General features: G+C 43.3%; 1 protein-coding gene across 2 annotated transcripts in view; it reads right to left on the bottom strand.

Moving 5' to 3' along the window:
• Positions 1–16,856, bottom strand: part of HUNK (hormonally up-regulated Neu-associated kinase) — a 56,843-nt gene that overhangs the window by 32,964 nt on the left and 7,023 nt on the right. For both annotated transcript variants that reach the window (XM_035545794.2, XM_035545795.1), the window contains exon 2: positions 4,677–4,969. In XM_035545794.2, the coding sequence (XP_035401687.1) occupies positions 4,677–4,969 (293 nt within the window). The remainder of the gene's footprint in view (positions 1–4,676; positions 4,970–16,856) is intronic.

The raw sequence follows: 16,856 nt of genomic DNA, 5'->3' as shown, positions 1-16,856 counted from the left end.
TTAAGTGACTTTAACAGTACGCCAAATCACCCGCTATTTCTTTTTGACAAGAAGTGTGGTTGTACAATCTGGTTTTATGTCTGTCTTAAGATCATCCTGTAGAGACAGCACTCATTTCCCTCAAGTTCCTAAATGTTTTATTACGTCAATTCAATCTGGTTCCAACATAAGTGTTTTTGTTTGTTTTTAATTATTATTACTATATTATTATTATCATTATTTACAGACAGGCTTGCTCAGTTGCTACTTTGTTTGAATGCTTCCATTAATTCATTGCAATGGAAAAAAATAGCACCATTACATTGAAAAGTTAGGGAACACTGAATTTCTTGCACAACATTATAAACGGGTTGACAAACGAACAAAAGCAAACATCCCACCATATGTATTCTGGTGAGATTTCATTTTGCACGTTTTTTAATGGCAGTATACTGCAAGGCAGAATGTGAGTTGCTTGCTATGACACACATAATGCTTCAAGTCCTTCTTGGAAGTCAATGGGAAGATCCAGGGCAATTAAACGTTAGGCATATATGCAGGTCCCTGTAGACCCAGATGTTCCTGCAATTTTGCAAGTGGCTTGCACTTTTCAACAGGACACAGCTGCTTTCTGACTGGGAGGGCCATGCAGCTGTACATGTACCACAGCATGTGGAACTGAGGTGGGGAGAAGACATGCAGTTGCTGGAGACCTTCAGTTCAGAGTGGGACGTGCTTCATAGGATGGCTCGTTTAGGTTTGGAGTTTGTTCTTCTGTTGATGGAGCTGATTTTTCCCTGGTTTGCTTGGAGCTTCACAGACCACTTTGGAAACCCCTACTCAAGCCAGTGACTACACTGAGCAACACGAGCCTGCTTCACTTAGCAAACTACCTTAGGCTTGTGCCATCAAAAATCACATCTCAACTACCAACCCACAAGCTCACTTTGTAGGCCCATGAAAGAGCTGGGAAGGGTGCAGAGTTTTGGGTTCATCATCATGTTAACACACATTTCAAAGGCACTGCTTTGCTATCAGTGTTGTTTACTGAGCCTGATTCTTCTATCAGCCAGAAAGTCACTGAATTCAATGTGGTTGACTCTGTAAAAGCGGAATTCGTTCCATTGTCTTTACTAAAATAATGTTTAGTTTGTTTACAGCAGAGCAGTCCAAGAGAGAATGCCCAAAGGTAATTTTGAAATCTGACATAAAATAGAAAGACAAACCAGCTTTGCACTTCAAAAAGAGACTGTTCTGTAGTGCAGGATCTGTCATAAATACTGCATCAGCAGCCAGATTACTGGCACTTAAAATTAATGGGATGGAAGTTACCAAAGCCAACACACATCAAATTAGCGGGTACCAAAGAAGGACTCCTGTAGCACCCTAAGCAACTTTATCATTATACCACCTTACTCTTCTTGGTGTGTTAGGGAAAGAGCAGAAGGGTATTATGGAAAAATATACAAACTCCACTCAAAACCTCAAGTATTTTCTTATGTCTCTCAAACTCCTGATCTGCTTTTAGTTACAAAATGGCAGTGGAAGGTATGAATATACTGCCACGAAGACTGAAAAAGGGGGAACACAGAAAGCTACCTTTGCTACCAATACATTATTAAATTCTTTTCTTTGACATCCTGACAGTAATTGCACTGAATGGGATTGAATTTTGTTAAAATTACTTTAAAAGGGTTGTTGAGAATTTCCTGTGGGATGCAGTTGCAAGCACCAAGGCTTTCACTTCGTTTTCTCTGTTGTCCTTATGCTCCCGAGGGGCTTATTGTTCATCCTGCCTTTTGACAGCATGAAGGCCTGTGTAAACACCCCCTGAAAAGAGAAAGCTTCACCAGATACTGCCATTTGGGTTTGTTTTCTTCTGTCAGAGGGAAAGATAAATATTCCTACCTGATTCACAGTCGAGCTTGTTGCAAGGGTATTTTTAGCAACCAGCCAGCTCTTCTGATAAAAGCAATGAAACACAAGTGATTACATGGAATTATATTTAGAATAGCGGCATTTCTTTCTCCAGAAAGCGGCCACTGAAACCTGGACACTCCTCATCAAAGATGCCATTCCTACCCTGGGGTACTTGCAGCTTTCATACTTCATAGGAGAAGAAATATTTATAATTTATAATACAGTCAAACTCAAATTATTTTTTTAATCTCTCTAATTAGAGTGAGGTTTCTTGAAAATTTTTTGACTGCTTGCACGTCACACTGCTTCCTAAAAGAGGCATTTCTTTTGAGTTCTGGGTCCCAGCTCTTGTCCAAAGATCAGAGTGCTTTTCTGCCGTGCCAAGTCTTGATTGTAAATCATGAAGCCGGCTGAGTAATATTCATCAAATAAAGTAACCAAATTTCATGCAACTTCTTTCTGGCTTTTTTTCCACCCTGAATTATAGAAGAGGGCAAGTCATCTAGATTATTCCCTGAATAATGCGGACAAAAATGCCGGTGACTTTTGTAATCAAAGGTTCAGTGAATACTTTTCAATGCTCTGCCTGATTCAGGGTGAATGATGAAAGCATTTTGAGAGAGGCAAACAGCAGACCGCTTCCTGGCCTACAATGCCGTGTTTTGTTTCACACACAGCGAATGTGAACACCCACAGATCACCACCTCAATGAAAGCTCTGTTATTTTTACCTGTTTTAAAAATAACAACAATAACAACAACAGAACACTGTCATTTCATCCAGGGTGAGCATGAATCAGACTTCTGCACTATTTTTTCCCCTCTTCAGTTAAGTAGTCTGTTTTTAGAACTGCCACGGTCAAATGCCCAAGAAGCTGAAGGACAACTCCTGCAGTGACTACTAGTCTTTGTCCCTCTCTTGCACATGGAGGGATGGGAGAAGAAATCTGGATTGGGCTGCCCGTGTTTTTCTTGTGTCTCTGTGCTGCTCTACATACCTTGTTAATATAGTAAGTCAAGATGCTAACAGTTAAGCCAGAGAAAATATTTTATCGGTATAACCAGAATCAGACCTGCTAGTTATCCAGATGTATAATGATGGTTTGGATCCTCTGACCAGCAAGGGAATCAAAGCCAGTCCTGCCAGCCCCCCATAAGCACACTGGACACCATGCCATTAAGCAGAGGGCAGATTTCTCTGTGAGAGGTACTGCTGCTGCTGAACTCAGTGCTGCTGCTAGAAGCTCAACATCCTCATCTGTTCCTGACAGGTTTTTCTCTGCCCTTCTCAGAAACTTTGACCTTTTTCTTCCCCTGCACCTCGTCTCCCTACATACAGGATATGAATTGATCCTTTAAAGCAATAAATAGACTTCTTCCTTTTCCATGCCCCAAACTGTAGGGTTAATAATTTAAAGAGATCAGCAGTTCAGCTGCTGATAGAGAACCTGCAGACAAGACCTGGCTGCTGCTCAAATATTTATAGTGCAGTGCTACCAGAAGCTTAGCTCGAGATAAGACCTCAGTGCACCCGAGGTTATAGGTGCACGTAGCACCTACCCCTAAAGGACCGCAGGGAACAAGCAGAGAGACCTTGAGACCAAAAAAAGCAGCTTTCCAGGCGTGTGGAGCTGGGCCTAGCAGCGTAGGCTGGCTGTATTAAGTCCCAGATCTGCAGAAGTCCCAGATCTGCAGGTGCCTCGCTCCTGCTACCCGAGAGGGTGGGGCCTACATGACTTGCTCAGCGCCACGTGGCAAATCTGTGGGAGTTCAGACTTCACTCCCGTCATACCGAATTTAGAAAGTGTAGTCTCCTTCTTAGACAACTTCCTATAAATACACCTAGGAACAGAATAAGAGACATACTGGGTCAGACCAAAGGTACATCAGCCCACCATCCTCCTGTCTCCATAGCAGCCAAGAGCACATAAGTGGAGAAGGAAATAGGGGCAGGCAATCATGTGTGGTATCTCCACCTGTGCGTTCCCAGCCTCTGCCAGGTGCTGCTCATGGGCTTCAGGCAGATGTACAGTAAGGCTATTCCTTACTCCGAAACCCTTAGCAGACCTCTATTTGATTAACTTGTCCTGTTTCCCCTTGAGCCCAGGTAAACATCTTGCTTATGCACTGATTAAAATAAAGTCCTAAAGAAAGAAACGCATCACAGAGCAGTACAGCAGCTCTGGATTTCTCCTGACAAGACACTGCAAGATGAACGGAACAGCTGCATACTCTGGATTGTACTTTCCTTTCTCCAATCTTGCGAGGTCCTGTTGGGGCGATACAATAGTGGAAAGAGCAGAGAAGCACAAGCAAGGGACTTCTGTGAACCCATTCAGGCTTCATCCTTGACAGACTTTGGGCAAATCAGTTCATCTCCCTATACTGCTGTATTTCCACCAGCAAAACAGCAGACATGACCTCCTCAAAGATACAGTGAACCCATACATTAGTTAATGTTGGTACTGAGCTTCAAAGAAGCAAAATAGTACTAATGTAGTACAGGCCTATGTTGATGTAGTACAGGCCTATGGTTAAAGACATGGAGTTGGTGCAGCTCCTGTGCACTCCTTCTGAAGTTAAACAGTTAGATAAGTGCTTTCTAGAGATATCTTTATTGTCTAAAATATGAACAACTAAACAATATCTTAAAGAGTAGCCGAAAAGCTGGCTGGAATACACTTTCAAAAGGAAGTCACCTTGTTATATAAATACATGCATAGACACCACTTTGAGGCTCTGAGGTAAATTTTTTCCAGAGAGGGTTTTAAAGATTACCTGTGGACTACTCCTGCCCGATGAAGATGTTCTACTGCCAGAATAAGCTGCCTGATGTATTTGCGTGCTTCATGCTCTTCAAGTCTTTTTTTCTCATAGATCTTGTGCATCAGGTTGCCACCAGGGCACAGCTCCATGACAAGGTAGTAGCTGTTCTCAGTTTCCAGTATATCCAACAGCTGGGCTATATTTGGGTGGCGGATCATCTGCTGGATCTGCCCTTCCCGTCGCAGATTCTTGGTGACATAAGTGTCCTTTTTGGCTCTTTTCTTGTCAATTACTTTCACTGCCACCTAGTGAAAAACAGAGGAGAGGGGGGCTATGAGCAGTCACACACTGATGATTTATTGCTTTAAACCTGCACAAACAACCTCAAAAATAAAAATAAATAAATAAATAAAGGGGTGTAATTCCCAGCTGATATGCCACTGTTTCAGGCACAGCTGCCCAGGTCAGAGAAACAGCTGATTTTGCAACCCCAGCCTCCACTGACAATTACCCCCTTGTGCGGTGACAGACAAAAGTTATTGCAAGGAAATAGGTAACAAAGGGAAGACAATGATCTCATTAACCACTCCCAAATACTAAGCATATTTAATGCTGGACATTTAATTTTATCTACTATCTCAAAAAGTCTCCAAGCTGGTATGTACAAGTTGTTAACTCTCATTTTTGGCTTTTCCTGGCTTAGGACATGTGACTTCAGATGATATGCTTCCATGACAAGTTCCTGAAACTATAGCCAAGTGTTAGTTTTACATGACTGGAAAGAAAAAAAAAAATTACTAAGAAAAACCACTGTTTTGGTACCACTCTCTTGGCACATTTCTTTTTCTTTTTTAAAACATACAGGAAAGACAATCCCCTTGTTACTTTTAAAACTGAGCAACTTTGCAAAATCCAAGAAGGCAAGACTTTTTTTTTTTTAAATGCAGGTACTAAACTGCATACCACTCAGAGCTGTCCAAGTCCACTGAAGCCCATCGTGAAAGTACGTAATAAAAGCAAAGAGACACTGCACCACAGCCTATGACACAGTCTAGCCCTTGTCGAAGTGCTTTCATTCCTGCTGCTGGTGCAGGCACTACATGAGAACAAAAGGATGGGACCAGTGAGGATATCACTCTTTTCTATGCTTAAAGAATCTGATTCCTTTTAATGAATTAATGGAGGCACTAAACAATTGCAATAAATTAGTATCTGCCTTTATCTGCCTCAAATTTATAGATATTTATTTATTGAGATTTCTTACTTAGAGTGCGTGCTGCAGACTTCCAGGTCATCTGCGCCAGACAATGATTTAACAACATATGCCAGCAGAGCAACAAAAGGCACTGCTGGATCCTCCTCCCCTGCCCCTCATTTCCTCAGAGCTCTGCAACAAAGGAAGTCCTTTAACGCATGCACCAGCCCCAACAGCTCGCTGATCATTACCCAAGTGACAGTTGTTTGTCAGGATGAGGGGAGGGAAATACAGTGCTTAGTATTCCCGAGTGATGTTGAATTTTACATGAAACTGATTGGAAAGGTTCTTGTTTGCACACGTACAGGTCCAACAGAAGGCAGAAAAAATGCAACAATCCCTCTGCCTTCCCTGATGGAGGCACAAAGATGCTACACTTGCGTCTTTGCTGCGTGCCTTGATTTGGCCTTGGAGGATCTCCTGCATTACCTTACTCCTACAATGAGAAGAAATAACAAACACGGGGAAAATCTTGGAGTTTTACTGACCCAATTGCTAATTCTCAACACCCAGACAGCAGCTCAAGCCAAACAGGTTTCTTCCATCCATTTCCATCTCATACAGCATCCCTCCTCATGGCTGACAAGCTACCTACTCACAGAATGCTCGCTTCCAGCTACAGCCAACTACATCGTTAAAATCCATGGCATTGTGGGCTGCTGGTCTTGGGCAACAGGGAGACAAAGTTGTTCACAAAATGCCTAGCTGCCCTCCCCGCATGAGAAAGTGTCACATAAGGCATGTGACAGCTCCCAGTTTGGCTAGCCTCGCCTTTATCTACAAGAAAAAGAAAGGTTGAATTAGTAAACAATTTGGTTTTCCTTCAGAAAATTGAAGCTAAATAAATAAATAAATAAATAAAAATGAACCCAGACTCTTTAACACAAACTCCTTGAGTCAAAGTCAAGTTTTTATCAGCAGATGAATTGAGGAATAAAACTACAGGAGTGTGGGCTTAATAGTTTGTCTTAACAAACAGAAGTCAGCATCGTGGTATACGTTATTAGCTGGATACATTTCTGCTGTCAAAAGATGATTCTAATGAAATACCCTTGATAAGAAGGCAAGGCTAAACACCACATGCATGACAGCTGCCTGGGTGAAATGTGGAACAGCATCAGAGCCATAAATGCCTGGAAGCTACGTTCCTGACTAGTCACATTAAAGAAAGATCATTTTGTTTTAAGATAAGACAACAGGTAAATCAGAGCTTTACTTAACCATTTTTGAAAGCCTCAGGTGATTCACCAAGGAAACAGTCTTAAATTAGTATGTTCTTCAATCTAATGAAATAAGACCAAGAACACAGAGGCTCGCATGGATTATTTGGACAGCAAACCACAAAAGCTATTCTGGTGAGGACAAACAAATTCATGGGTAACAGAAACATGATATACCGGTTTGTTTGCTGGCAGCACAACACAACCTCTGCTAAAGCTGAAAACAATGCACACCAAAATGCTGCTGTTTTCCACAGCTGCAGGATATACAACATGGGTTATTAACAAAATGGAGCAGTAACCTCTTGTCCATATCAGGAAGTCATCCTGAACTCATTGACTAAAAAAAGCACATTACTAAACACATGCATATCTCCTACGCAGGCTGAGCACGGTTGTGGGTAACATGGGCAAACACCTGAACCCAGGAGGCAGAGCCAGCTACATGACTACTTGCCAACTTCTTCGCTATCACAAAGAATTAGCTATCTGTGTCTTAAGGATGAATCTTCTCCTTGATTTTGACAGATGCTTGGTCAGGCACCCTATCTATCTCAGCAGAGCTGCCTTCAGACCCAACGTTGAGTCTGAGCTACTTTTTCCATATCTTCGACTTCGCTTGCATTGGGCCCAAGAGGTCCGCCAGCACAGCTAACAGCCAGCTGACAAAAGAAGCAATAACAGTTTTGTTTCAACAACAGCTTTGCATAGGGGAAAGAGAAGAGTAAAACACCAACTAAGACTATGGAAAGCTTGCATTTCTCATATCAGAGAGGGCACGAGCTTCTGTGACACCTTGCTTGCTCCTGGGACAGTGCAAGCAAGACCTTGCCTCCTCTCCTAGTTCCATGTTGCAGCACAGGGTACTCCAGAAATATTTCAGATGGATGCCCCTCTCTCCATCTCAGGGACAATTCAAAAGCTTTAAAGAAACCTCCATATATCTAAAGAAAAAAATACACAGTTGACCCAACACATAAGCATCCTATTGACTGTCATACAGGTGTTCATAATTGCTTCTAGCTGTTGTGACTCTCTGTCTCTCTTCATCCCAGCTCATCTTCGTTACAACTCCTTTCATTTATTCTTTTGCTCTTCTAGTCAATGCCCTTTCCCTTGCACTGCTCTTCTTGCTTTTGTTTTCTTGTAGGATCCTTTTTCTTTCCTAAATGAAATGCATCCCATGATAGGGGGTCAGCACTGTGAGGCAGAGCTCCGGTGGTTTGGTTTGTTGTTGTTGTTGTTGTTTTGTTGTAGGTTTTTTGTTTTAGTTTTTGTTTTTGCCTGTTTGAGTTTCTTGGATTTTTCTCCAATTTACAATTAATTCTTAAGCATACAGAGGAAATCTATGGATCAAACTGTGCGCTCAGCAACTCCAGGGTTGACTTAGCTCAATATCCCTGATTTTGAGTTCATCCAGAGTTACACTGAGGTAAGTGGAGATGGAATGTGCCCTGACACATTTAATATACACGGACTCATGTATGGTGCCTATGCACGCATACACCTGAAATTTTCATCCATGCAGAAGGAAAAAGCATTCAGTACAGAAAATTCTGTAGATGCTAGCTAACCACAAAGCAAACACATTCAAGCTTTCATAACCTACTCAAGATATGACAATTATTCTGTTTTGCTCTCCCAAGTTTCACGTGGGGGTTCTTTGCATCACGCTTATCTCCTGACTTGAATTGCCAGCCAATATTGGCATAGAAATAAAAATAAATGATAAAGCAAGTAATTACTCTGAATATGTATCAACAGTGGCTCTTGACATTCAACACTTTGCTTTTGGCTAAGTCTTTGCTATGTAAATAAATAAATGGTTTAGGTTATTCTGTGTTATGAGATACGAAGATGAGTAATAGGCCATATTTTTGGTTCCAGAGTCCTAGAATTACTGTTGGAATGAATTACTTTCCTGAAGTTTATGGTGTGACACATCATATGAGCAATTGCTGCTTCTCTCGATCGTTGCACTAAAATAGTTCAGGCTGGGCTAAAATGTACTGGAACGGAGGTGAGGGGGAAGTGTAAACACCACTATTCTCCAAAGATAGTTGTAGGAGACGGTTGCATTGCTTGCAGAACCCAGCAGCTAAACCAACATCGGCAAATACAGGCACGTGCCATCACCCAAACAAAGGCACACGTTTGACACGCGTGGGAGGAGGATTTTTGCCACTTAGTGCTTCAGGAGGGTTTCTGAAGCTGCAAGATAGATGCAGGGGGTGGAGCTGGCTGGCACCAGACAGCACAAAAACAGTCACAGCAAGGCCCTGAGAAAAAGCAAGAAGAGACAGTTTAAAGGACCAGATGTTGCCTGGAGAAAGCTGGGAGCAAGGGCTTCAGCATCCAGAGAAAGCACATTTTGCATGCTCTTTATAAACAGCCATACCTTCACACATAAAATTGCAACAAAGCACGGAAGGCGGCTCAGGGGAAGCGTTTGGAGTTTCCCCATGATCCCAAGTGAGGACAAACAATGCCTTGGTTCCTCCTTGCCTATTCCATCCTTCCCTTCTGCTCCTCAAACACAAGGCAGGGAAAAACTTTATTACGGAAGGAATGACTTGCCCAAAAGACAGACCCCTGCCTTCAGACCTGACAACAGACAGACCTCAGCAGACCACCCCACAAAAGGCTATCCATACCCAGTATCCTGCTGACAAAGCTCTCTCTGCCTTTCCTCCAACACACGCTGTCTCGGGCTGACCCAGCACGCAGCACACAAAGGGTTTCTGTTGGGCTCACCCTGCCATCTCCCAGGAGAAGCCCTGGGGCAGCCTGTATGTCTTTGCGAGAGACACACCGTGCAGTCCCAGCTCCCCAGATCTGCGCCCTGACAGCACGCCAGGCCCACAAAACTGGGGGTGGGGATGCTGTGGTAGGAAGGAGGAACTTCCTGGTGCTTGGTGTGCTGAAGCCACAGTCATCCCTTCCCCTGCCCCTTCTAGGGCTTGTAACTCCAACAGTGACATTCAGAGAAACCATGGGTCAAGGAGTAATACTTTTGATAGGTATTCCTGCAGTGTCCTGCTGATGTGAAACCAAATGTTGGATACCACAATGAAGTTGAACAAACACACAAAACAAAAGAACATTGGAGGGGGTGGCAAGCCAAGCCTGCTATGGAGCTGATTTTCAAATATATGCAAAATTGATGGAGGGTAATAGTGTTTTTGTTTGTTTGTTTGTTTGTTTTTGTTTGTTTGTTTTTTGGGTGGTGTTTGTGCGTGTGTGTTTTAAGCTACTGGGTTTTGTTTGCTTCCAAAGCTGCAAAGAGCTTTATTCAAGCTATGATTTTGCAACAAAAACCTCTCACTACCTAGCTTTTCCCTGGGGAATCTCAGGCTTTATCCAGTTAAGACACACCATCATTCCGCCCGAATTAAACTAAGTTAGCAAGCATATGACTACCAGTGACTTCAGTCACACGGTATGTTAGCACCCAGGGAACCCAGGTCCTAATTTCGCCTCAGGTTTCTTGCTTGCCAGATTGGATGCCTTTACGCAGGCTGTCTCTTGGCAGGCGGATGAATCTCAATGGAAGCAAGCCTTCCACTTTGCCAGAAAACAGGTTTTCTCAATGGCCTGTTTGCTGAGTCGAAGTCAAGAGGTCTTAAACAATACTCATGTCAGACGCTTGCAGTAACAACTGGAAGAACAGTTTCGTAGCAATAGCCCCAGCCTAACAAAAAATGTTATAACATGTTTAACTTTATAGAGAACAGAAGACTGCACGTGACCTTGCAAAATCAGGGTATGATATTTAGAGGACTCTTAAAGAGTTTTCCCACTTATCCAGCCACTTGAATAGTTTCCTTCTGCAAATTCGCTCCTAACTTTTAATAAGAGGAAGCCAGTTCCTGCAGATCTCTGCCAAAAGGAGCTCCGGCTGAACTGAGAGGAAGCTGGTTTGAATAAGAATCCAGCAGGCACTGTGGGATTTGGCCAGAAGACCAACACAACACAAGAGGAGAAACTTCAGCTATAGACTATTGGAGGGACACCTCCTCCCCTCCCCACCTCCACATCCCTCCTTTTTTCTTTTTTTTTTTTTTTTTCCAGGAACTCCTGGTGGCAGCCCTGCTGGAGATGATGCCAAGACAGGCAACAGAGACAGTTCTCAGCACTGTCCCAGTGCACCCTGACCATTCACATGAAACTCAGAGCCACAGGTTACTGGGTGCAGCCAGGAGGACAGTCAATGGGAAGGACTGAGCCTCCACCATAAACCAAACCTTTATTTCCTGATTTATGCTTAGAGGAGAATGAGACAAAGAGCCAGACCATGTAGATATTTCATACAGCCATAGTTAGTGTAAGTCGATCTCCACTTCTTTTTTGAGGTGCCCAAAACAACTCATGCAGTGAATTCATTTTCTTTTTTTCCCTCCTTCTGGTGACAGGTGTCTGGCATCACTTGTAGCTTGCTTGGTAATTACCACTGCTCTCACTACAAAAATCTGAGCTTAGTTTTCAAAGCTGGATGGTGATTTGGGGGGGCCAATTTAGGTCATACTAAACAGACCTAACTTTGAAGCCTGCCCAGTTCTCAGCATATTCTTGAGAGCAATCCCTTTCAGGGTATCTCAGGTCGGGCAACCAACCAACCAACCAGGCATATAATAAGTTGCTTTTCATAACTGAATCCAAGGATTAGAAAACGCTAACTTCTTTCACCGGACAGTGTTTATTCTTTGCTTTAACTGTTAAAGCTTGGTAAATTCTATAGTACATCAGGGGAATATTTTCATAGATCATAAGTACCAATATCCCAAGAAATAAAGCATTAAAGGGTCATCCAAGTAGATGCATACCAGCAATCAATTAGCTGTACACCTTCAGAAAGGACCACGCATACTCTGGTCAGGACAGAGAGAAGTCAGAGCTTTTCTGCTACGACTGTCAGACGTGGATGAGTCCATGCACCATTTCAGAAACACAAATTTAACTTTCTCCATGGCCTGACACTGGCATTCACCAAATTACCCAGCAGCCCGTAGCAGCCAATTCAGAGGATCTGCCTGAAGTGGTTCTGGGGTGGCACTTCTGGAGGAACTCCCCTTGGCTATCCTGCTCGGCTGCCCAGTTCCTTAACAAACACCAGCATCCTTTCAAGAACTGCTCTCAGAGAAGACTGCAGAGCAATTCTAAAAGTGTTACAAAAAGATAAATGCTTGTTAACCATTCTCTTTACAGCCTAGCCATTCACTTCAAGGAAGTAAGCAATCATCCAAACCTACAGCAACGCATGAAGGCAGACTTTTCCACAAGAATGACATCTGTTCTATTTATCAAGGATAGAAAAGACCAACCATTCAACCATGACCATCTGATACCTTTTATACTTGCCTTGTGTGCCTGCTATGAATAGAATAGGAGGATCAGAGACTGAGTTAAACATGCATGCATGTACATGTACACACACTGAAAAGGCTTCTCAGTAGCAATACAATTAGAGATGCATTGAGATTTCATGTTAAACAAGCAGTATCATCTCTCTGCTTCACAGTTGAGTGGCGATGTTCAGCCTTTGATAACTTTTGTGTTTGCTCTTTGCAGGACGGCTGAATTATATATTCTGTTTCATTTGTATTTGCTCTGGAATTAGTAAAATCAACAATTAAAAAACGTAGGGAGGAGTCACTTCTGTTAAAATATTGTCTTCTCTTCAGAGTCCATGACAGTGTAAGCCAAGAGTTTGGGGTTTAGCAAGAGATAAAAACAGCTGCTGGAGAGATAAGCACAGGATAAATGTCTTAGTACGCAGGGGACCACTCTCTCTGTTGGCAGCCTAGACAGTCAGGAAAGCTTTAAATCAGCCCCTAAAGGAGAATAAACTTTTATAAACAGGAAAATAGCTCACAGTATGCTCATTTGTATACTTCAGACTGAAGGTAGCTTGAATGGAAAGAATCAAATCACTGGGAGATAAGAAAAAAATCTTACCATTACCTAAAATGCAAAGACAACAGTATCCAGCAATGTGCAAAAGGATTCAGATAAGCAAATGAACCCTCTTGATGTCACATCTAACTTAAATGTAATCCTTAAAAGCATAAGCAGGATGTATTTCTTAAGGTAAGAAAAGGTATTAATTACACCTGTACATGGCACTGGGGACTATTATTAGATTACTATATCTAGTTCTGGCGCAAGCACTTCAAGAATGATGTTAAAAGTTTGCAAAGAGTTCTGAAAAGAGCTTCAGGAACAGTCTGAGGTCCAAGAACTTCTTGTCATAGTATCAGACTGAAGCTCAAAAATTTTAATTAAGAGAAAACTAAGCAGTGACGACGATTTTCTGCAAGTACCTGCAGGAGGAAAGGACTGCTGATAACAGGCAGCTCTTTAATAAAATAAAATTAACTGCCCAAAAGGTAATGTTGAGCAAACTCAGGCTGTAAGCACGATCCATGCTTTTTAGGTGCAGTGAAGCAGTGACAGGAACATCTTATCTTACAGAGATGAAAGTAGATTTTGAATCCCCCTGCCCCCTGAGTGTGCAATGGCTCAACAAGACATTGATACAGATACGCCCAAAGAGAATACTAGATCTTGTCTTACACAGGAGGTCAGGCCGGATGACCACCATGATCCCTTCGAGCTTTAGTGATTGTACAGGTGAGAAGAATCTCTGGTCCCAGCAGAGACGGGGCAAGGCACAGCACGGGAAGACTGGAGTTGAGCTAGGCAAGATATTCTGGGAGCAATCAGCAGTCACATCAAGGGATGCAAATGTTGAAAGCTCCCTCCGACATCCTTTCTTGAGCTCTGTGGCACAGAAGACACGAAGTGTCACGAGGACTCAGGCAAATATTGATGCTCCTGCAGACAGCCCTACTCGCCCACGCTGCTGCTGCTGCCTATTGCATCAGCACAGTCGAATTAGTGTTTCCGTGAGGAGCCAGAGTCCTGATGTATCAAGGGACTGGTGTTTGTAAGGACATACTATGAGGCTGCTCCCACCATGCTATGTGCAAGGGCAGACCATATGAAGGCTTTAAAACAGTCAATATTGCAAGGCTGTGAGCACAGACTGGTCAGAGCTTCCTCGTGACCTACCTTCATGCCCTTTTACGTGGTACAGCATTCCCCATATTTCTGCAATGCTTCCTCCTCCTTCAGTCAGTCAGGAAGGAAACAGAGGTAACTGCTGATCTAACACACAACTAATGCCCTGTTCGACATGGTCTATTTCCACAAAGCAGCTCAGCTTCACTGGAGGAGAGCCATTCCCAGCCATATTTCTCTTCAACATGCTTTTTACTTCATGCCATATTTACAGGTAACATCAAGCCATACTTCACAGGTAACTACAGATATCCTCTGCTGGACATACTTCTGCTCTGCTGTTTCCATAAAGCTAACTACCTCCTTCCCCCTCATCTTTTGCTTCACTCCATTTTCAAACTGAATGATATACCCTTATCTGCGAGCATCTCTGCCAGCTGACACGGCCAGACCTTCAGTGACTGCCAGGAGATGGTTTTGAGGTAAGGGGCTGCAGCAATTCTGTCCTTTCCCATATGTTCTGTATGGAAATCCCCACAAATTACACTTTTTCTTGGAGCTCTATGTCCAAACCAGCAGAATGTGTATGATGTATGGATGCAGGACAGTCAGAGCCCAGCACAGGAGCCTGGTAAGCAGGAGTCCGTGCTGCTACAGCGCCAGCACATCTACAGGCAGGGCACACGACTTGTCCTGAGTGGGTCACGGGTGGGATCTGCCTAGCCTTTGGCAGAAAGAAACCAATTCCAGTGACCTTTCACTGCTCTCTTGGTCAGCTAATTAAGGGGGTAGCAATAACAGTGTCCCCTGAGGGACGGGAGTACGTTTTACCTCGCTGGCCTCTAGCGATATCTACACAAGTCAAGAGAGATTATGCAGAGACCGATGGACGTGGCGGCGGCAGAAAGCCAGAAGCAGAGATAAACGAGGATGCGATACCGAGGTTCCCCAAAAAATCCTTACGAGCTTGTCAAAACCAGCCTTCAGGCCTGGGCCACGTGCTGTGAGAAGAAAGCGTGTATCTGAGTGCCTGAAATGGCTGGATTTGCCCAGCTGTTGAAATGTAAAAATATTTGCCTGGTATCACTTTCCAAATATTAGCTATTTTGCAGAAAAGGGCTCTTTGACATGCTAAAAGACCATCCATCACTCAATTCGAGATCTCTTTTGAGCTCAAGGTATTAACAGCTAGAGGGAAAGATGTTTTTCAGGTCCTGTTACACGAGCACATAGGGGCCTGATGTGCATCCACTGCAGCTGAGGGAAAGCCTGCTAAGAGGAGCAAGGTCCTTATTTTACATTGACCAAAGCTGATGGCTACTCACAACCAGCATGAAGGAAGCTGTGTGACAACTGCTGGGGAACCAGAGGTCCTCTTCACCCAGACACGGCCCCAGTAAGCTGCTAGGACAACAGGAAGCAGCGAGCACTGGAGCACAGCAAGGCATGCTCCATGCCTCGGTCACAAATGAACCGTATCCTATCCAGCTGCTTCTGATAAACTAAAGCTCGCTTTTTTAACGCTGAAAACGTCTTCTGTCACTGTGAGATGGATGAGGATCTCGGATTACTTGTGCGGAAACAAAAGCGGAGAAGTGATACCAAGTAACATTCCTCCAGCACCACTCCTCATAGGAGAAACCTTGCGGCTAATGCTGCTTGCCTCTTGTGTGATCATGGCCCTGTGGCATGTTTCATATTAAGCAGTCCCTGCTTCACATTTTAGTGATCAAATCCATAACTGGACTTACAGAAGACCAAGTGTCCCTAATTTAAAGCGCCTTAACACCAATACAGCTTTATGATTAAAAAAAAAAGGAGGGGAAAAAAGGGGGGAAAAAAGAAAAAATACGTTTGTTACATCAACAAGAACCACTGCTTTCAAAGCCCAGTTATAGCGATTTAAAATACAGTAGATAAAACATTTACAACCATTGGGAACCAAGAAAAGGATGTTGCCAATAAAGTTTTTTTATACATATGTTCTCTCCCTTAGTTCTGTGGACATTAATTACAGAAAATAAATTTATCCTTTGAAAAAAAAAAAAAGAAAGAAAGAAAATGTTTCCATGACAATCTTCCACAACAGGCAGAAAGCAAAGGAACTTCATTATATGTAACTTATCTTTTTTTAGTTCTCTTTGTTGCAGTGATTTTCCTGGTGGCACCTGATCTCGCACCAGGAACGAGAAGAGCTTGACTGGGTCCCACGTTGGAAGTGCCAGACTTGCAGCTCGGCAGCGCAATACTGCAGCAGAGCATGCACAGAAAAGAAAGCTTTGGTTGAAGCAGCACCAGCTTTTGTAGGTGGTCTCCCTTGGGGACCACGTTAAATGCTCAACCACTCTTTCCTGAAGTGGTCTTTCCCCTCAGGAGGAGGAGGTTTGACTCTGTCCCCTACAAGCACCAACACCAAACACAATTTTGGCAGTGCTTCACCTCAACAGCTTAGAAATGGGCACCTCTGTCCTAGCACGGGCCACAGGGTCGTGCTTGTGGTTGCAGCTTCTCTCCTTCTGCAGTAAAACTTACAGAAAAAAAACTCCCTGTCTCTCTTCATCAGCGCCAGCTCCATCAGCCCACTGAAAACACTGGCACTGCTAAGTTCATGCCCTCGAGGAGATTGGCCAACAGACAGCACATCAGGAAAGTAGAGCAGAAAAGGTTTTACAGAGACACAGAATGAAGAGGTTTGAG

The sequence above is a fragment of the Cygnus atratus genome, chromosome 1 (genome assembly GCF_013377495.2).
Source record: "Cygnus atratus isolate AKBS03 ecotype Queensland, Australia chromosome 1, CAtr_DNAZoo_HiC_assembly, whole genome shotgun sequence".
Taxonomy (NCBI): domain Eukaryota; kingdom Metazoa; phylum Chordata; class Aves; order Anseriformes; family Anatidae; genus Cygnus; species Cygnus atratus.
The sequence above is the reverse complement of the archived record's forward strand: the minus strand, read 5'-3'. Positions and strand labels throughout refer to the sequence as shown.